Source organism: Bos taurus, chromosome 10 (genome assembly GCF_002263795.3).
Source record: "Bos taurus isolate L1 Dominette 01449 registration number 42190680 breed Hereford chromosome 10, ARS-UCD2.0, whole genome shotgun sequence".
NCBI classification, from domain to species: domain Eukaryota; kingdom Metazoa; phylum Chordata; class Mammalia; order Artiodactyla; family Bovidae; genus Bos; species Bos taurus.
The window spans coordinates 16,327,346-16,348,691 of record NC_037337.1 but is presented as its reverse complement, the minus strand read 5'-3'; the positions used below and the strand labels follow the sequence as shown (position 1 = coordinate 16,348,691).

The 21,346-nt window shown below is 43.4% G+C and overlaps 2 protein-coding genes across 10 annotated transcripts in view; both read right to left on the bottom strand.

The window, feature by feature from the left end:
- Positions 1–2,715: 2,715 nt before the first annotated feature.
- On the bottom strand, positions 2,716–4,864 carry RPLP1 (ribosomal protein lateral stalk subunit P1). Its single transcript, NM_001025340.2, has 4 exons — positions 4,663–4,864; positions 3,876–3,950; positions 3,046–3,163; positions 2,716–2,833 (listed from the first exon to the last, which is right to left on the bottom strand). Exons 1-4 carry the CDS (start codon positions 4,732–4,734, stop codon positions 2,754–2,756), a joined length of 345 nt encoding a protein of 114 aa, NP_001020511.1. The 5' UTR covers positions 4,735–4,864; the 3' UTR covers positions 2,716–2,753.
- A 1,855-nt stretch (positions 4,865–6,719) lies between these two features.
- KIF23 (kinesin family member 23) overlaps positions 6,720–21,346 on the bottom strand; it is a 73,467-nt gene continuing 58,840 nt past the window's right edge. For 7 of the 9 annotated variants that reach the window (XM_005211329.5, XM_015473035.3, XM_024997505.2 and 4 more), the window contains one exon: positions 20,203–20,820. In XM_005211329.5, coding sequence (XP_005211386.1) covers positions 20,805–20,820 — 16 coding nt within the window. In that variant the 3' untranslated portion in view covers positions 20,203–20,804. Of the gene's footprint in view, positions 7,383–19,796; positions 19,844–20,202; positions 20,821–21,346 lie in introns of those variants that run through there. The other 2 variants (XM_024997504.2, NM_001098038.1) reach the window with 2 other exon arrangements.

Genomic DNA, 21,346 nt, shown 5'->3' with positions numbered 1-21,346 from the left:
CAACTCTCACATCCATACATGACTACTGGGAAAACCATAGCTTTGACTAAACGGACCTTTGTCAGCAAAGTAACGTCTCTGCTTTTCAATATGCTGTCTAGGTTGGTCATGGCTTTTCTTCCAAGGAACAAGTGCCTTTTAATTTCATGGCTGCAGTCACCATCTGCAGTGATTTGGGAGCCCAAGAAAATAGTCTGTCACTGTTTCTGTTGTTTCCCCATCTATTTGCCATGAAGTGATGGGACAGGATGCCATGATCTTAGTTTTTTGAATGTTGAGTTTTAAGCCAGCTTTTTCACTTTCTCACTTTCATCAAGAGGCTCTTTAGTTCTTCACTTTCTGCCATAAGGGTGGTGTCATCTGCATATCTGAGGTTATTAATATGTCTCTGAGGAATCTTAATTCCAGCTTGTGCTTCCTCCAGCCCAGCGTTTCTCATGATGTACTCTGCATATAAGTTAAACAAGCAGGGTGACAATATACAGCCTAAACATACTCCTTCCCCAATTTGGAACCAATCCATTGTTCCATGTGCAGTTCTGTCGCTTCTTGACCTACTTACAGGTTTCTCAAGAAGCAGGTAAGGTGGTCTGGTATTCCGATCTTTAAGGATTTTCCAGTTTGTTGTGATGCACACAGTCAAAGGCTTTGGCATAGTCAATAAAGCAGAAGTAGACGTTTTTCTGGAACTCTCTTGCTTTTTCTATTGGCTTCCTGCTAATGCAGCATTAGAGGGGTGAGCGAGCTGTCTATGGACCTACACTTTCAGTGGCCACAGAAGTGAACAGAATTTTAACAATGCAACTGTTTAAACAAACAAGTATGCTTGGTGAACAAGTACGACGTGTGACACTAGCTGAGACACCAAAGCTGCTGCAGGATCCAGCAGGATCAGCAGGAAAGGGACTTGGGGAGCACAAGGCTTGCCTAGATTCAGGAAACCTGGGAAGCCAGCTGTGTTCTTTATACCTTATGCAGAAGGGAAGTAACATGCATGTGCCAGCAAGTGGTACTTGGTTCACTTTCCAATATGAAGTAGGTGATTCTCACTTTGCAAGGAAGTCAAGGCTCAGGGAACTGGAAGGTGGGTGGAACTGGGCAGTTCTTACTCAAATGAATGACTGCTATGGCCTCCTAATTTGATTATCAGGACATTCTTTGGAAAAACCTTTTTTAGCTTGACTATTAATAGATTTTTACTATATTAAGATTTCTTTTGGGTCTTCCCAGGTGGTCCAGTGGTTAAGAATCCACCTGCCAGTGCAGGGGACACAGGTGTGATCCCTGGCCTGGGAAGATCCCACACATCTCCCATAAGGCACGCTCACTTAAAAGCCTGTGCTCCACAAAAGCAGCCACTGCAAGCAGAAGCCAGCACACAACAGAGTCCCCATCCCTGCTTGCAGCAATTAAAGCCTGGGCAAAGGCAGCACAAACCACAAGTAATACATTTTAAATGTACTACTTCCTTCACATGAGAAAGCTGAGGCAGGGGCAGCAGGGGCAGGACCATGGGGAACGATGCAGTTAAAGCAGGCTTCGGAATCACTGCTTCCCTGATAGCTCAGTTGGTAAAGAATCGGCCTGCAATGATTTGATTCCCAGTTTAATTCCTGGGTAGGGAAGATCCCCTGAAGAAGGGAAAGGCTACCCACTCCAGTATTTTGGCCTGGAGAATCCCAGAGTTGGACACAACTGAGCAGACTTTTACTTGGAGTCATTTCGTGGTTTTAATCCATGAACTTACTGTGCTAATTACTTATTAGCACAATGCTGACCTTCTTTTAGGTTAGCCGTTATGCATTTTGTACATCTCCAAAATCTGAATGACATTTTCATCATTTTTCTCATTGTACCCTACCTGCCTCAAGGTCCTAAATTATTTACACCTTACAGTCCTCATCTGTGGTTTCCATTGACAGTCTGGGGCCACTTATTTTGTTTGAATGTTGTTGTTCAATCAAAATTCAGTCCTAGTCTTCAATGGACCATTGAGACTTGGACACAGGAATGTATACAAAGTGGTCCTGCTTCCCTGGTGGCTCAGAGGTCTGCCTCCAATGCGGGAGACCTGGGTTCGATCCCTGGGTCAGGAAGATCCCCTGGAGAAGGAAATGGCAACCCACTCCAGTATTCTTGCCTGGAGAATCTCATGGACGGAGGAGCCTGGTGGGCTATAGTCCACGGGGTCGCAAAGAGTCGGACACAACTGAGCGACTTCACCTCACCTCACACTGCAGTAAAGATGTTCAGGGCCATGGGCCAGAAAGTCCTACAACCTCAACCTCATTTCCCTATCAAATGCACAGATGTCCCAAGTGCCTAGCACCTAACAGATGCTCTGAATATACCTTTTATGTGAATCCAAGTTCTAGGATGGCCCTGGCATTTTGAAAAGTGAACCAATTTACCCTTCATACCATTGTTCAGTCACCTCTCCCCAGAGCTACTTCATCTTTCAAGTATCTGAGATCTGGATCACACACCCCCATGCCCAACAGTGACTCTTATTCAGTCTAGAGAACAAATCCTGTAATCATGAAGTCATGTGAGTAATCTGGACAAGGTGTCTGCTCTGAGCCTTTCTCCTCCAGCCTCCCCATGCAGTTCTCAATGTTGCTCCCAGCTCGTGTCATGGCAGAAAACACTGAAAGCCAAAGTTCATTTTCACACAACACACCCCCCAGAACTATCAGTTAAGACCAACAGCAGCAAACAGCTCAGCTTTTTATTCAATGTGTTACTAAAGAGATTTAGTCAAAAAGACCAAAGCCCATGTCATCATCAGACTCTTCAGATTCTTCTTTCTTTGCTTCTACTTTCTTCTCCTCAGCTAAAAACAAAGCAAAAAACAAGTCAGTTACCTCACTAAAACTCCAAAGAGCTCCAGGCCCTACAACTCACACAGTCAAAAATATCCTAGCTTTCCCTCATCAGATGATGCCTCTTAAGATTTCTACACATCTACTCTTAGCAAATGAAGAGCAATTTTGCCCCTAGTACCTCTAATCTCCACCCTCCTCCCTCCAATACCAAGTTTCCTACCTGGGGCAGCAGCAGTGGATGGGGCAGGACCTCCTGCTGGTGCAGCACCGGCCGCTGGGGCGGGTCCACCAGCCCCCACATTGCAGATGAGGCTCCCGATGTTGACATTGGCCAAAGCCTGCAACACATGTGCATATTCAGGTAAATGCTTAGTTCTGGCCTTCTGTTATAGCACCGAAATGCTGGCTTAACTTACAAGTACAGTTCATGTCTCCTCTTAACAGTGAATTCTATTTTTTTAGACTGCTATGTAATTCTATGTAATTTTCCCAAGGGAATTCACTAACAGATCAGTGTTTTAGAGATCACTAACAGAGAACAGGGTACAGTGTTTCCAATCTTAAGACTGAAGAACAGGAGGTGAATAGAGGCTATTAGTTTCACTTGCCAGAGATTAAGTAACCTACACTGTGGAAGGTGGCCACTGCTAAATTCCTTGGTCTTTTATATTCTGATACAGAATAAGCGATCAATAAAATGTCGCCACCATGCTGGCAAGATTTACTTGGAACAGCATAGATCGTATATCTTGGATGACCCTTTTATATAATGAAAGAATGACCTGGTAATATATTTTCCTCATGATTTTAGAACAGAAGGAAAGAGAAAGCAGGCTATGAGACCATGAGAAAAAGACACCACAGAACAAAACCATAATTAGCTCCTAGAGATGGAAATATGAGGAAATACCCCTTCTATTTGGACAAGTCCAGTGAAACACGGGGCCTTCCAGCACTTTTGGAGGTTAGCACGAGCACCTGATTTAATAAATCAGTAGGTCTTCCAAAATTTGCTTCTCCAAACAAATCACCTTTTCACCATCACCTTACCTTTGCAAACAAACCTGGCCAGAAAGGCTCAACATTTACACCGGCTGCTTTAATGAGGGCATTGATCTTATCCTCCTAAAACAAATAAAACGGGCACCCCATCAGACGGCACTTTGGTAAACGTCTTCAAAATACTGCAAACTGAAAGCAAATAACTGATAACCGGGGTACAAAAGTACCGTTTACCAATCCGAGTACTCTATTGACATTGCATGTATACTAATCTAAGACGACTGTTTCTTCCACTTTTAAGGCAAAATAAATGCTTCCGCTCCCGCGTGCCAGGTACTTGGCAAGGCCTCGAGTTCATCGCTGCCATTTCACAGGCTGAGACCTGCCCAAATTACATTGCTATTTTAAGCTGTGAGGCAATGCCAGAGGTGGAGCAGAGCGCAGTGTTCCCCTCCGCACCACACAGCCAGGCCCCACAAGACCTACTCAGAGGACCAAGGAAATCACACCCAGAGGAGATATAGTCGTGGGACACGTTATAGCTGCGCATGAGGCTACCCACGGGTTTCACACATTTCTCTAAATAAAAAAGTACTCAAAGTCGGCGCGCTCCGCTGTAAGTGAAACTCACTCACTCTAGGGCGGGCACATGGCCGATGCCCCAGAGAGCTCGCACATGGGCCCATCCGATGGGTGCCCGTCCCGCCTGTCCGCCCCTCCGCCCGGTGTCGATGGCCGCCACTCCCGCCGGAAGGGCCTGCCCCTAACGCCTGCGAGGGTGGGGAACCGGCCGCCCACAGAGGCCGCCACGCCGCCAGCCCAGGCCCGCACTCACCGTGACCGTCACCTCATCGTCGTGCAGAATGAGGGCAGAGTAGATACAAGCGAGCTCGGAGACGGAGGCCATGGTGCGAGCGAGTGCTAGGTGGGGGCTGCCGAGCGCGGTGCTAGTCGCCGGATGAAGTGAGGGCCTCACCCCAAAACGGCCTTAGCTTCCTCGGAAGAACCGAGCACCTTAGCGGCAGCGGAGGAAAGAGAACCGCGCGCCTGCGCGCAGCTTCTTATACCGGTCACGCGAACCAATCGGCTCCTGGGATTTCAGGAAGAGGCGGGGCCGGAAGAAGCGAGGATAGATCATACCGCGACTTCCCGCAGAAGACGCCTGCGCAAACCTGTAAGTAGTTCGCAGGTTCAAGTTGTCAGGCAGCTGTGAATGCTAACTTCTTTGGTTCGGGTTAAACTCTCAGGGTTTGTGAACAGTAGCAATACTTTTACGGAAAAGTTACCTAGGGAAGTAGGCGTCACTCCCACCTACTGTAGCCCCGTATGACACTTCTTAAGCAGTCATTTAATGACGTTGTCAGCCCACTCCCCAATCCCCACCTTCGGCGAGCAGCGACCTGCTGGAGGGCAGCAACTAGGGTTTAGCCGGGAGGTCCCGGTGCCTAGAACAGCGTCTCTGATAAAATACTGAATATAGGAGAAAATGGGAAATCTACAGCGTTGCAATAGCAGAGCATGTGAGCGCCTACTATGTCTCAGGCACTGGGCCACAGTCTACAAAGATTCAGTTAAGCCTCACCCAGTGTAAGAGATAAGTACTATTATCTCCATTTTGTAATGGCAAAATTAAAATGCAGTCCTGGTTTCCCGAGATTCCGCGTTACCGCGAGACGGAACCTGGATTCGAAATCTGGGAACCTAAATTCAGTGCTTCCTGCTTCTGTTTGCAGAGAGGGATGGGTTTGGGGGTTATGAGTAAATTTTGGCCCTTTTTTTTTTTTCCTTCCCAAAGCATAAAAGATAATATTAGGAACATAGGGGAACTTTCCACTTCAACTTCATTTTTTTTTAAAAGGACCTTCTGGTTCGGTGTAAAAGCTTTGAAATTGCACTTGTGATGTTAAAAGACCTCTTGATGTAGCTGCTGTCTCGCTAGGTGCTTTACTGCTGTTTTGTGTCCTTTGAAGCTAAGAATACTGGTGTTGGATTCATACTGAGAGGTTTTCTTTACAATTTTTTAAGTTGAATTGTAATTGACATTTGTTTCAGGTATACAGCATAAAAGATACTTGTTTATACCCCACTCCAGTACTCTTGCCTGGAAAATCCCATGGACGGCGCATGGGGTCGGGAAGAATCGGACACGACCGAGCGACTTCACTTTCATTTTTCACTTTCATGCATTGGCGAAGGAAATGGCAACCCACTCCAGTGTTCTTGCCTGGAGAATCCCAGGGACGGGGGAGCCTGGTGGGCTGCCGTCTATGGGGTCGCACAGAGTCGGACACGACTGAAGCGACTTAGCAGCAGCAGCAGACCATAAGTCTAGTTAACATCCATCACTATACATAGACAACAGTTTTTTTTTTTCTTGTGATAAGGTCTACTCTATTAGCAACTTTTAAATATGTGATACAACATTATTAACTCTAGTCACCATGCTGTACCTTACATCCCCATGACTGACTTATTTTATAATGGGAAGTTTGTAGTTTTTGACTCCCCTTCGCCAATTTCTCTCACTCCCCTCCCCCCATCCTCACCTGTCAACCACCTGTTTTCTGTATCTATGAGCTTGTTTGGGGTTTTTGGGGGGTGGTTTAAGATTACACGTATATTGAGATCATATGGCATTCCTCTCTCTCTGTCAGACATTTCATTTAGCATACTGCTCTCACGGTCCATTTATGTTGTCTCAAATGGCTAGAGTTTTCTTTTTTTATGCTGAATAGCGTCACATCACATTTTCTTTATCCATTTACCCATTGGTGGGCACTAAGGTTGTTTCCACGTGTTGGATGTTGTACATAATGCTGCAAGGAACATGAGGGTGCAGGTATGTTTTCAAGTTACTGTTTTTCATTGTCTTCAAGTAAAAACTCAGAAGTAGAATTTTTGGATCTTATACTAATTTTAATTTTTGGAGGAAATTCCATACTGTTTTCCATAGTGCCTGCACCAGTTTACATTCCCACCAGCAGTACGTCAGGGTTCCCATTTCTCCATATCTTCACCAACATTTGTTAACACTTCTTAACGATAGACATTCCTAACAGGTGTGAGTTGTGGTTTTAATTTGTGTTTCTCTGATGATTAGTGATGGTGCGCACCTTTTCCAGTACCTGTTTGGCCATCTGTATGTCTTCTTTATGTCTTCTTTGGGAAAAAACCTCTATTCAGATCTGCCCATTTTTAAAATTCAGTTGTTTGGGGGCTTTTTTGTTACTGAGTTGTATGAATTTGTGGTATGTTTGGATATTAACTCTTTATTAGACACATGATTGCAAGTGTATTTTCCCACTCACTAGGTTGCCTTTTCATTTTGTTGATGGTTTCACTTTCTGTGCACAAGCTTTTTAGTTTGATGATGTTGTTCAGTTGCTAAGTTGTGTCCACCTCTTTGCTACCCCATGAACTGCAGCACTCCAGGATCCTCTGTCCTCCACTGTCTCCTGAAGTTGGCTCAAATTCATGTCCATTGAGTCAGTGATGCCATCTAACCATCTCATCCTCTGCCGCCCCCTTCCCTTTGCCTCCGGTCTACTTCTTCACCTGTAAATGACAAATAACACCTTTACAGGGTATCAGAGACTGAGCACCCAATTAACTACAGCTATTCTTCGTAACTATTTTGAACTGTTTAAGCAAAACATCAATTGCTGATGCATTTCCCTTTCAGAGACTTACTGGACTCAACATACCCTTACTTCAGACAAATTCTACTACCCCATGTTCCCATATCATAGTAAAAACTTCCCGTTAAGATCTATTTCATGGAAATTCTAGCGTTTCCACTGTTAGAGACCCGGGTTCAATCCCTGATGGGGGAACTAAGATCCTAAACAGTGTAGTGAGGCAAAAAAAAAAAAAAAAGTGTTTCAAAAGACTAAGCAATGTGACATTTTAGAAAATTAAAAATAGTCAAGAAATAGAGTAACAGCTATTGAGAGAGGTACTCTGAAGCATTCTAGAAACAAACATATGACCTTGCCTACAAATAAGTGGATTTTGTCTTTTCGCCTAATGTTTGGATATGCTTTTTGCTAGGAATAATATTACACCTTCACTATTAATAATAATAAAAAAAAATATTGGGTGGGAGGGAGTTTCAAGAGAGAGGGGACATATGTAGACCTATGTCTGATTCATCTTGATATATGGCAGAAACCAACACGGTATTGTAAAACAGTTATCCTTCAATTAAAATTAAATAAAATTTTAAAAAACAGATAAACTCATTTTGTAAGGGAGCAAGATGAGCACAATCCTTAGGAGGCAGCCGTTGCTGTGCTCTTTATTCTGCTCCCTGTTACTGGGCGACAGGTCTTGCTTAGCCACTGCTCTGGTGCCTCAGTGGGCCCTGCCCTCTAGCAACCAGCTGTCAGTGAGCGACTGTTAGTGTCCTGCTCAGCTCTTGGTCAGCACCGCAGTGGGCCCTGCTCACAAGTAACTGTTGATGGGGGACCATTAGGGAACCGAGTTAGCCAAGGGTCGGTAGTGTGGTGGTCATCAGGTGGAGAGTGAATTAAGAGGCAGGTTCAGGCCTTCTCCTAGAGGCCCTCCAGCTTACCCAGCCTTGGGCCAGCAGGAGAGCTGGAGGGCCCAGGGAACAGACTGGGGACTACGTCCTGCAGAGCTCCAGAGCCCTCACTAAGGGCCTCCATTAGCCGTGGCCCAGACCTGGAGGCAGTGGTGAGCCTCTCCCCCAACCCTGTCACTGTGACCTTCTAGCCGTGGCCGTCTGCCTGGGCTGCAGTCTGTGAGACCCAGTGTCCCCCATTTGGGCAGCCTGAGGAGACAGGGCCAGTGTGGGTTGGGTGAACTCAGGGATGACAGCTGGGCAGGATGTGGAAACCTGGCCCTGAAGGAGCTGCCAACTGAGCTCTGCCTCCTCTTAGGCAGGATGGGGACCTTGGAGGGTGAAAGCTGTGCCTTGGGACTTTGCCCTTTCTGGTCAGGACAGAGAATAACATTCATCTGGTAGAGGTTTACAGGAACATCGTTACCTGACCATGACCAGACTTCAAGAACAAAGGATTGGACACCAGGAAGTTTGCAGCAACTCACCATGCCCCTCCCTCACCTTTTGCTTTGAAAGGGGCTTGCTGAATAAAGGAGCTTGCTGAAAGCTTTCAGTACCTTTGGGCTTCTTAGGGCATAAGGTACCCATCTCCTTGTATGAATCTGTAATAAACTTTTCTGTTCCACACTCTAATTAGTTTTGGTGTTGGTTGGCCTCACTGTGTGTCGTGTACACAAACTTGTGGTTTGGTAAAAATTTTAGTAATTAAAAAATCGGACTTAAAAAAAAAAAACAGAAAAATGTATGTTCAGCTAAGAACAGCTGTGTCATCATGATGTTCCATAGTACTATTTCTGATTTTGTCCCAAAACCATGTTTTTTGTTGAAATGTCTAGAAGAGCATAGTTAATACATAGATATTCTGGGCTTCCCAGGTGGCACTGGTGGTAGACAACCTGCCAACACTGCAGGAGACCTGGGTTCGATTCCTGGGTGGGAAAGATCCCCTGGAGGAGGCCGTTGCAACCCACTCCAGTACTCTTGCCTGGAGAATCCCATGGACAGAGGAGCCTGGCAGGCTGTGGTCCACAGGGTCACACAGAGTCAGACATGACTGAAGTGCTTTAGCACATATGGTTATCATGGAAATTCACTGAATTTGTCGGTTCGTGGCAAATTATTTTTATATTATCTAGTGCTTTCTTTTTTCTTTTTACAATTCCAAGAATCTACTTTTCATTTTTTATTGAAATACATTTGACATGTAACATTGTCTAAATTTAAGGTGTACAACATCTTATAATGTATAATTAGATCATTTATGTATTGTAATGATTGCCATTGTAGTAATAATTGGGCTTCCCAGGTGGCACAGTGATAAAACAATCTGCCTGCCAATGCAGGAGATGCAAGAGATACGGATTCGGTCCCTGGGTGGGGAAGATTTCCCTGGAGAAGGATAAGGCAACCCACTGTAGTATTCTTGCCTGGAGAATTCCATGGATAGCAGAGCCTGACGGGCTGCAGTCCGTGGGGCTGCAAAGAATCAGACACGAATGAGCACACGTGCACATAGTAATAATTAGCACCTGTATCACATTTCAGAATTATTTCTTCTCACTAGTTGGAATAATCAAGTTCTAGTCTCTTAGCAAGTTTGACTTTTATGATACAGAGTGTGCACGCTGCGTGCTCAGTCATGTCTGACTCTTTACGACTATGAACTGTAGCCCACCAAACTCCTCTGTCCATGGGATTTCCCAGACAAGAATATTGGAATGGGCTGCCATTTCCTTCTCCAGGGCATCTTCCCGACCCAGGGATTGAAACTATGTCTCCTACGTCCCCCGCATTGGCAGGTAAATTCTTTACCACTGAGCCACCTAGGAAGCTCCTTACAGTACAGTAGTGTTGTCTATATTCACTGTTCAGTTCAGTTCAGTTGCTCAGTCATGTCCGACTCTTTGCGACCCCATGAATCGCAGCACGCCAGGCCTCCCTGTCCATCACCAACTCCCGGAGTTCACCCAGACTCACGTCCATCGAGTCAGTGATGCCATCCAGCCATCTCATCCTCTGTCGTCCCCTTCTCCTCCTGCCCCCAATCCCTCCCAGCATCAGAGTCTTTTCCAATGAGTCAACTCTTCGCATGAGGTGGCCAAAGTACTGGAGTTTCAGCTTTAGCATCATTCCTTCCAAAGAAATCCCAGGGCTGATCTCCTTTAAAATGGACTGGCTGGATCTCCTTGCAGTCCAAGAGACTCTCAAGAGTCTTCTCCAATACCACAGTTCAAAAGCATCAATTCTTTGGCACTCAGCTTTCTTCACAGTCCAACTCTCACATCCGTACATGACCACTGGAAAAACCATAGCCTTGACTAGACGGACCTTTGTTAGCAAAGTAATGTCTCTACTTTTGAATATGCTATCTAGGTTGGTCATAACTTTTCTTCCAAGGAGTAAGCATCTTTTAATTTCATGGCTGCAATCATCATCTGCAGTGATTTTGGAGCCCCCCAAAATAAAATCTGACACTGTGTCCACTGTTTCCCCATCTATTTCCCATGAGGTGATGGGACCAGATGCCATGATCTTCGTTTTCTGAATGTTGAGTTTTAAGCCAACTTTTTCACTCTACTCTTTCACCTTCATCAAGAGGCTTTTTAGTTCCCCTTCACTTTCTGCCATAAGGGTGGTGTCATTTGCATATCTGAGGTTATTGATATTTCTCCCAGCAATCTTGATTCCAGCTTGTGCTTCTTCCAGCCCAGCATTTCTCATGATGTATTCTGCATATAAGTTAAATAAGCAGGGTGACAATATACAGCCTTGACATACTCCTTTTCCTATTTGGAACCAGTCTGTTGTTCCATGTCCAGTTCTAACTGTTGCTTCCTGACCTGCATACAGATTTCTCAAGAGGCAGGTCAGGTGGTCTCGTATTCCCATCTCTTGAAGAATTTTCCACAGTTTATTGTGATCCACACAGTCAAAGGCTTTGGCATAGTCAATAAAGCAGAAATAGATGTTTTTCTGGAACTCTCTTGCTTTTTCCATGATCCAGTGGATGTTGGCAATTTGATCTCTGGTTCCTCTGCCTTTTCTAAAACCAGCCTGAACATCTGGAAGTTCACGGTTCATGTATTGCTGAAGCCTGGCTTGGAGAATTTTGAGCATTACTTTACTAGCGTGTGAGATGAGTGCAATTGTGCAGTAGTTTGAGCATTCTTTGGCATTGCCTTTCTTTGGGATTGGAATGAAAACTGACCTTTTCCAGTCCTGTGGCCACTGCTGAGTTGTCCAAATTTGCTGGCATATTGAGTGCAGCACTTTCACAGCATCATCTTTCAGGATTTGAAATAGCTCAACTTGATCTCCATCACCTCCACTAGCTTTGTTCGTAGTGATGCTTTCTAAGGCCCACTTGACTTCACATTCCAGGATGTCTGGCTCTAGATGAGTGATCACACCATCATGATTATCTGGGTCATGAAGATCTTTTTTGTATAGTTCTTCTGTGTATTCTTGCCACCTCTTCTTAATATCTTCTGCTTCTGTTAGGTCCATACCATTTCTGTCCTTTATCGAGCCCATCTTTGCATGAAATGTTCCCTTGGTATCTCTCATTTTCTTGAAGAGATCTCTAGTCTTTCCCATTCTGTTGTTTTCCTCTATTTCTTTGCATTGATCGCTAAGGACGGCTTTCTTATCTCTTCTTGCTATTCTTTGGAACTCTGCATTCAGATGCTTATATCTTTCCTTTTCTCCTTTGCTTTTCACTGCTCTTCTTTTCACAGCTATTTGTAAGACCTCCCCAGACAGCCATTTTGCTTTTTTGCATTTCTTTTCCATGGGGATGGTCTTGATCCCTGTCTCCTATACAATGTCACGAACCTCTGTCCATAGTTCATCAGGCACTCTATCTATCAGATCTAGGCCCTTAAATCTATTTCTCACTTCCACTGTATAATCATAAGGGATTTGATTTAGGTCATATCTGAGTGGTCTAGTGGTTTTCCCTACTTTCTTCAATTTAAGTCTGAATTTGGCAATAAGGAGTTCATGATCTGAGCCACAGTCAGTTCCTGGTCTTGTTTTTGTTGACTGTATAGAGCTTCTCCATCTTAGGCTGTGAAGAATATAATCAATCTTGATTTTGGTGTTGACCATCTGGTGATGTCCATGTGTAGAGTCTTCTCTTGTGTTGTTGGAAGAGGGTGTTTGCTAGGACCAGTGCATTTTCTTGGCAAAACTCTATTAATCTTTGCCCTGCTTCATTCTGTATTCCAAGGCCAAATTTGCCTATTACTCCAGGTGTTTCTTGACTTCTACTTTTGCATTCCAGTCCCCTATAATGAAAAGGACATCTTTTTTGTCCTTCACCATACTGTGCCTTATGTCTCTAGGGCTTATTTATACTTGTTGCATGTAGTAAACTTAAATCTGTCAGGTCTTCCCAACTCCTAGGCCCAAGTAACCACCATAATACTCTTGAGTTTCACAAGTTTGGATTCAGTCACTCAGTCACGTTCAACTCTTTGCAACCCTATGGACTGCAGGACGTCAGGTTTCCCTGTTCTTCACCAACTCCCAGACCTTGCTCAAACTCATGTCCATTGAGTTGGTGATACCATCCAACCATCTCATCCTCCGTCATCCCTTTCTCCTCCTGCCTTCAACCTTCCCCAGCATCAGGGTGTTTTCCAATGAGTCACTTCTTTGAATCAGTAGCCAAAGTATTGGAGCATCAGCATCAGTCCTTCCAGTGAGTATTCAGGACTGATTTTCTTTAGGATTGACTGGTTTGATCTTCTTTCAGTCCAGGAGACTCTCAAGAGTTTTCTCCAACACTACAGTTCAAAAGTATCAATTCTTCAATGCTCAGCTTTCTTTATGGTCCAACTCTCACATCCACATATGACTACTGGAAAAACCATAGCTTTGACTGTATAGACCTTTGTCAGCAAAGTAATGTCTCTGCTTTTTAATATGCTGTCTAGGTTAGTCACAGCTTTTCTTCAAAGGAGCAAGCGTCTTTTAATTTCACGGCTGCAGTCACCATCTGCAGTGATTTGGGAGCCCAAGAAAATAAAGTCTCACTGTTTCCATTGTTTCCCTATCTATTTGCCATGAAGTGATGGGACCAGATGCCATGATCTTAGTTTTTTGATCGTTGAGTTTTAAGCCAGCGTTTTCACTCTCCTCTTTCAGTCTCATCAAGAGGTTCTTTAGTTACTCTTCATTTTCTGCCATAAGGATGGTGTCACCTGCATATCTGAGGTTATTGGTATTTCTCCTGGCAATCTTGAGTCCAGCTTGTGCTTCATCCATCCTGGCATTTCTCATGATGTACTCTGTATAGGGTTAGATTAGTAGGGTGACAATATACAGCCTTGATGTACCCCTTTCCCAATTTGGAACCAGTCCATTGTTCCATGTCCGGTTCTAATGATTGCTTCTTGACCTGCACTCAGATTTCTCAGGAGGCAGGTCAGGTGGTCTGGTATTTCCATCTCTCTAAGAGTTTTCCACAGTTAGTTGTGATCCACATAGTCAAAGGCTTTACCATAGTCAATGAAGCAGAAGTAGATGTTTTTCTGGAATTCTCATGCTTTTTCTATGATCCAACAGATGCTGGCAATTTGATCTCTGGTTCCTCTGCCTTTTCTAAATCCAGCTTGAACATCTGGAAGTTCCCGGTTCATGTACTGTTGAAGCCTGGCTTGGATAATTTTGAGCATTACTTTGCTAGCTTGTGAGATGAGTGCAACTGTGTGGTAGTTTTAACATTCTTTGGCATTGCCTTTCTTTGGGATTGAAATGAAAACTGACTGTTTCCAGTCCTGTGGCCACTGCTGAGTTTTCCAGATTTGCTGGCATATTGAGTGCAGCACTTTAACAACAACATCTTTTAGGATTTGAAATAGCTCAGCTGGAATTCCATCACCTTCACTAGCTTTGTTCATAGTGATGCTTCCTAAGGCCCACTTGACTTTGCACTCCAGGTTGTCTGGTTCTAGGTGAGTGATCACACCATTGTGGTTATCTGGGTCATTAAGATCTTTTTTGTATAGTTCTGTGTATTCTTGCCACCCCTTCTTAATATCTTCTGCTTCTGTGAGGTCCATACCTCACAGGTATGGACCTTTTGTCCTTTATTATGCCCGTCTTTGCATGAAATGTTCCCTTGGTATCTCTAATTTCCTCGAAGAGATCGCTATAGTCTTTCCCATTCTGTTATTTTCTTCTCTTTCCTTGCATTGTTCACTTAGGAAAGCTTTCTTATCTCTCCTTGCTGCTATTTGGAACTCTGCATTCAGATGGGTATATAAGTTACATCAGACAGTACTTGTCTAACTTACCTCACTTAACAAAATGTGCTCAAGGTTTATCCATGTTGTCTCAAATGGCAGGATTTTATTACTTGTTAATAGTTGAGTAGTATCTCAATGTGATTACACATAACGTGTTTTCTTTGTCCGTTCATTGGTTGGTGGACTCATGTCTTGGCTATTGTAAATGATGCTGCAGTGAACATGGGGGTTAGATATCTTTTCAAGGTAGTGTTTTCATTGTGTTCAGATAGATTTCTTTGTCTTGCCTAATTATTCTAGCTAGGGCTTCCAATACTATATTGAATAAGAATAATGAGAATAGACATCCCTGTCTTATTCCTGATCTTAGAAGAAAAGCTTTCTTTCTCCAGTGAAAGTATGTTAACTGTTTGTTACTCATGAGCTTCATTATGTTTAGGTATGTTCCTTCTGCACCCAATCTGCTAAGGTTTTTTATTATGAAAGGATGTTGTATTTTGTCAAACAGTTTTTCTGCATCTATTGAGATGGTCATGTGATTTTTATGTTTTATTAATGTGTGTGACATTTATTGATTTACATATGTTGAACCATTCTTACATACAAGGCATAAATCCCACTTGGTCATGGTATACAATTCTTAAGTGTTCTTGAATGCAGTTTGCTGATACTTTATTGAGATTTTCTGTTCCTATATTCAGCAGGGATACTGATCTGTCATTTTCATTTCTTGTTATATCCTTATCTGTCTTTGGTTTCAGGTTAATGCTGGTCTCATAGAATGAGTATGGAAGTATTCCCTTCTCAAATTTTTCTAAGAGTTGACTGTGTGGATCACAATAAACTGTGGAAAATTCTTCGAGAGATGGGAATACCAGACCACCTGACCTGCCTCTTGAGAAATCTGTATGCAGGTCAGGAAGCAACAGTTAGAACTGGACATGGAACAACAGACTGGTTCCAAATAGGAAAAGGAGTATGTCAAGGCTGTATATTGTCACCCTGCTTATTTAACTTATATGCAGAGTACATCATGAGAAATGCTGGACTGGAAGAAACACAAGCTGGAATCAAGATTGCCGGGAGAAATATCAATAACCTCAGATATGCAAATGACACCACCCTTATGGCAGAAAGTGAAGGGGAACTAAAAAGCCTCTTGATGAAGGTGAAAGAGTAGAGTGAAAAAGTTGGCTTAAAACTCAACATTCAGAAAACGAAGATCATGGCATCTGGTCCCATCACCTCATGGGAAATAGATGGGGAAACAGTGTCAGACTTTATTTTTCTGGGCTCCAAAATCACTGCAGATGATGATTGCAGCCATGAAATTAAAAGACGCTTACTCCTTGGAAGAAAAGTTATGACCAACCTAGATAGCATATTGAAAAGCAGAGACATTACTTTGCCAACAAAGGTCCGTCTAGTTAAGGCTATGGTTTTTCCTGTGGTCATGTATGGATGTGAGAGTTGGACTGTGAAGAAAGCTGAGCACCAAAGAATTGATGCTTTTGAACTGTGGTGTTGGAGAAGACTCTTGAGAGTCCCTTGGACTGCAAGGAGATCCAACCAGTCCATTCTAAAGGAGATCAGCCCTGGGATTTCTTTGGAAGGAATGATGCTGAAGCTGAAACTCCAGTACTTTGGCCCCCTCATGCGAAGAGTTGACTCATTGGAAAAGACTCTGATGCTGGGAGGGATTGGGGGCAGGAGGAGAAGGGGACGACAGAGGATGAGATGGCTGGATGGCATGGCATCACTGACTCGATGGATGTGAGTCTGAGTGAACTCTGCAAGTTGGTGATGGACAGGAGGCCTGGCGTGCTGCGATTCATGGGGTCGCAAGGAGTCGGACACGACTAAGCAACTGAACTGACCTGAGGATTGATGATGATGATCCTTTGAATGGTAGAATTCTTCAGTGTCGCCATCTTGTCCTGTGGTTTTCTCTGTTAGGTTTATGATTACTAATTCAGTCTCTTTGGTTATGGCCTGCTCATATTCTCTATTTCTTCCTGATTCAGCCCTCTTTTAAAATTTCTGTTTTATGTTGGAGTGTAGGTGATTAAGAATGTCATGCTGGTTTCAGGTGTACCCCAAAGTGGTTCAGTTCTGCATATACATGTATCTAGTTTTCAAATTCTTTTCCCGTTTAGATTATTATAGAGTATTGACCAGATTTCCCTGTGCTATACACAGTAGGTCTTTGTTGGTTATCTGTTTTAAATATAGAAGTGCATATGTCAGTCCCAAACTCCCAATCTATCCCTCCCCTTTGGTAACCATAATTTTTTTTTCTAGTCTATGAGTCTGTCTGTTTTGTAAATGGGTTCATTTCTATAACATTTTTTATATTTTTGCTTCTGCCTATAAGTAACATAATGTGTTTGGAGTGATTATTGATAAGGACTCACTATTGCTCTCTTATCATTTGCCTTGTTTTTTATCTTTTTCCTGTTTCTACCTTTGTAAAGTGGTAGTTTTCCTTAGTGATTTGCTCAGTCTGCTCCTCATTTTTTCTTCATAATGTTTCTTGCCTGTTTTTTTTTGCTTTGTGGTGGTGGTAGTTGTTCAGTCACTCAGTCGTGTCAAACTCTTTGTGACCCCATGAGATGCAGCACAGCAGCCTCTTCTGTCCTTGACCATCTCCCAGAGTTTGCTCAAACTCATGTCCATTGTGTCCAGTGACGTCGTCTAACCATCTCATCCTCTGCCACCCCCATCCCCTTTTGCCTTCAGTCTTCCCCAGCATCAGGGTCTTTTCCAGAGTTAGGTCTTCACATCAGGTGGCCAAAGTATTGGCGCTTCAGCTTCAGCATGTCTTTCCAATGAATATTCAGGGTGATTTCTTTTAGAATTGACTAATTTTATATCCTTGCTGTCCAAGGAACTCTCAAGAGTCTTCTCCAAGTTCAAAAGTATCAGTTCTTCAGCGCTCAGCCTTCTTTATGGTCCAACTCTCACATCCACACATGACTACTAGTAAAACCATAGCTTTGACTATGAGGACCTTTGTTGGCAGTGATGTCTCTGCTTTTTAATATGCTGTCTAGGTTTGTCGTAGCTTTCCTTCCAAGGAGCAGGCATCTCTTAATTTCATGGCTACAGTCACCATGTGCAATGGTTTTGGGGCCCAAGAAGGTAAAAATGTGTTACTGCTTCCACTTTTTCCCCTTCTATTTGCCATGAAGTGATGGGACCAGATGCCATGATCTTAGTTTTTTGGATGTTGAGCTTCAAGCCAGCTTTTTCACTCACCTCTTTGTAGCTTTCAGAATACATCTCATAAGTAAAGTAGTCCTTCTCATGCTGATAGCGTCTTGTTTTCATTCTCCTGTAATGGCTCAACCCTTTTTATTCCTCCCCTTTTATACTTCCGATGTCACAGTTTACCTCTTTTTATGTGTATTTTCATTTCTGTGTCACTAGTTAGCACCGTTTTATTTCAACTTAAGAACTCCTTGTAGCATTTCCTGTAAGGCAGGTTTTGTGTGTCTGAGAAAGCCTTTATTTCTCCTTCATAGCTGAAGGTGAGCTTTGCTGGATAAAGTATTCTTGGCCAGCCATATTTATCTTCCACACTTTGAATATGTCATTCCACTTTGTCCTGGCCTGTAGAATTTCTGCTGGGAAATCCACTGATAGCCTTGCAAGCATTCGTTTGTAAGTTACTTTTTCTCCCCACTGTTGCCTTTATGATTTTTTTTTTAATGGCTTTTGATGTAATTGGAGGTCTTTTGGCATTGAGAGAATAGTGTGTCCTATTGGGCTTTTAGGTCCAACTTCCTCCCTGGCTTGGGAAATTCTCAGCTATTTCTTTAAATACACATTCTCTGCTCCCCTCTCCCTCTCTGCTCCTTCGGATAGACCATTAGTCTCACATTTGTTTTTCTCATCACGTATGAGAGTTCTCTTAGGTTTTCACTTTTTAAGAATCAAGTTGCTAATTCTTTCCCAAATTTCATCTGCCTAATTCCCTAAGCTTTCTACATATTCTTGATCTCATTCATTGAATTCTTCAGCTGAAGAATTTGGTTCTTTTTGAAAACTCAATATATTTGGTAAATAACTGCCTAAGCGTTCTTGTACTTTCATCACAGCTGTTTCTAATTTTTATCAGATACAGTATTCTGTGCCTGTGGATTCAGTTGCTGAAGAATTATTGTTTTTCTCTTTGGGATTCCATATCACTGTGATTTTTTTGTTTGGTAAAATGTGCCTCTGCCCACTGAGTTTGAAGTAGCACACCTCTTTCTTTCTAGTTGTTAGATGTTCCAGTTCAACACTGACCATTAGAAACCTTTTTTTTGTTCTCCACAAGGTGGCAGCATAGCTCAATTTTTGGTTTCTCTACCTCAGCTGGCTCTAGGGCCATGCTACGGAGAGCCGGTTTAAAAAAAAGTCTGCCTAGAAAAAGCTGGCAGCAGAGTGGGGCAATGTGGGCTTAGCACCCCCTTTCCACAGCGGGCAGGGGGAACCCTCCACTGCGGTAAGCCCCCCGGAGGGCCATGCACAGACCTCCCGCTGAAATCCAAGGCAGGCAGCAGGACGTGAGCTCCTTCAGTGCTCTTTGTTCTCGTCTCCGTCTCCCCACTCCCACTAGTCGCTCCTGAGGAATTAGTGCTGCTGGAAAGAAGCAGGTTCCTCCAGCAGTGCCCAGTCAGGCAGCGAGGCAGTCACTTTAAGACCTCTGAGGGAGGTGGCTGTGGTCCCTGGCAGTGGAAGCCCAGTGTGTTGCTGCTCCTCTTCGGCCTCCAAACTGGTTTCTGTCCCCCCGCCGTTTGCCTGGTTCCCCACAGATGCCGTCTCCCGCACCGTCCGCCCACACTCTCCGGTCTCTACACTCTCCCGTCTGGCTTCCCGTCCCTCCCCCCAGCAGGTGGGGGTGAGGCAGGCTCACGAACTCTTGGGTCCGCAGTGCTGCTAAGGTCTCCCCACCTATGTTCTGAAGCACTTTTTGGTAGAAATCTTTTGCATGTTCCAGTGTAGTGTACAGAGAAACTTCAGTTATGAATGACTCAGGGATGGAACCCAGGTCTCCTGCATTGCAGGCAGTCGTTACTGTCTGAGCCACCAGGGAAGCCCATCAACAAGCAGATAGTTGTAAATAAAAGAAGAAAAGGAACTCACACTGCCATGCTGCTGCCATCACTTGCTCCTCTACTTTTTATCTGCACCTGCAAGTTAGGTATAATACCAATAATTTAAAATTTTCATACCTGGAGATTGAGTGCTATTCGTGAAACCCTAAGTTGAATGAAGTAAAAGGATTCCGGGTCAAACAGTTTATGTACGAAGGATGGCCTGTGGACTGCAGTACACCATCGGGTTGTGTGGACTGGGAGGGTATTCCTGGTTTTCAGCAGAGTAAATAGCCCCTTTCAAACCTGTTTCTTTGCGTGCAGAAACAGGTATCCTCAGCATGGTGACAGCAGTTTCTAGTGCTTTTGTTTCATTCCCCCCAAAGATGATTGCCAGCTAAATGACAAGCACGATGCCAGGTTCTGGGAGTGTGTTAAATTACCATCTCGTAACCTTATATTTCTTAGTGCTTTTATTTCATTTCTTTTGGCATATCTAAATGTCAGAAAGTACATACATACAAAATTCCAAACACCTTCCTAAAATGGTTTTAGTATTGGCGAGTCTGATATCTCAGGTTGAATTGTCCAATATGTCTAAAGTGCATTCTCGCAGCTAATCAATAGCAGCATTTGTTCTGTTTATAAATCCTTAAGAAATATTCAGACAGCAGGTGGAAAATCACAATAAAAAGCAAAGCGTGATCTAGATATATTTTTCCTTAATTATCCAAGACAAACACATGCATGAATTAGTTTATACAAGAAATATACAAAAAATAGCAATATAAAAAAGTTCATACAGCAATGAGAAAGAGGGGTCTTTCTCTGCTACTAATATTAAATATGGCAAGGTGTATAATATAAAAAGTTTGTAGAATCCTAGATATCTTTGGAGCCACAGGGGAATCCCTGATGGAGGCCAGTGTGTGATGACATGAGGTCTGTGATTTTCAACAAAGCTGGAGTTTTATAAGATGGTTTTCAGAAGGCACTGCTTTGGAGAAATCACCAACACAAATGATGAAAATGTTCTTTTGTTATTGAAACTGTCAATTCATGGCTTCTTGCGCCTAAAATGAAAGCCAGCATTTAGTGTTGAGTTTTGCAATGAATCTCTAGGAGGGCTTTGAGAGAATTCCTGTTTTATCATGGGAAAAGTTATTCTAAAAAAGCAAATAAAATATGCTTATCCAGTATTTAATTAGACTTCCCATCTTTATCTGATTTTCCAAATTGCCTAAGGAGTACATACATGTGTCAGAAGTAGACGCATGGACCTGTATAGTTAGATACTTGAAAAAAGGGGGCTTAAAATAGTAAAAGAATGGGCCAGACTCTTGGCTATGTCTTTAATATGTGATTCCTTTCCCTACCAGATTTCACCATTCCGTTTTATTTTAATGAACACTTCTTGCTATAACAAGAGGCAGGTTAGGAAAGAATGAATTATGTGAGGAGCTGTCACCCCGACCCCAGCCTCCCCTCCTTAGAGGTGATCTCCCTTAGGCCTCTGAAAGCTTTATGAGCACTCGCAAACTAGGAACAAGAAAGAGTGAGTGTTCTTACAGCTCTAATTGCTATTATCCAACCCCCCAG

Excerpts from the sequence above, each read along its gene's own strand:
- RPLP1 (NM_001025340.2), bottom strand. The coding sequence starts at position 4,734 with ATGGCCTCCGTCTCCGAGCTCGCTTGTATCTACTCTGCCCTCATTCTG. Across the intron at positions 3,951-4,662 it reads ACGATGAGGTGACGGTCACG|GAGGATAAGATCAATGCCCT; the intron begins GTGAGTGCGGGC and ends TATTTGTTTTAG. Across the intron at positions 2,834-3,045 it reads ATCCACTGCTGCTGCCCCAG|CTGAGGAGAAGAAAGTAGAA; the intron begins GTAGGAAACTTG and ends CTTTGTTTTTAG.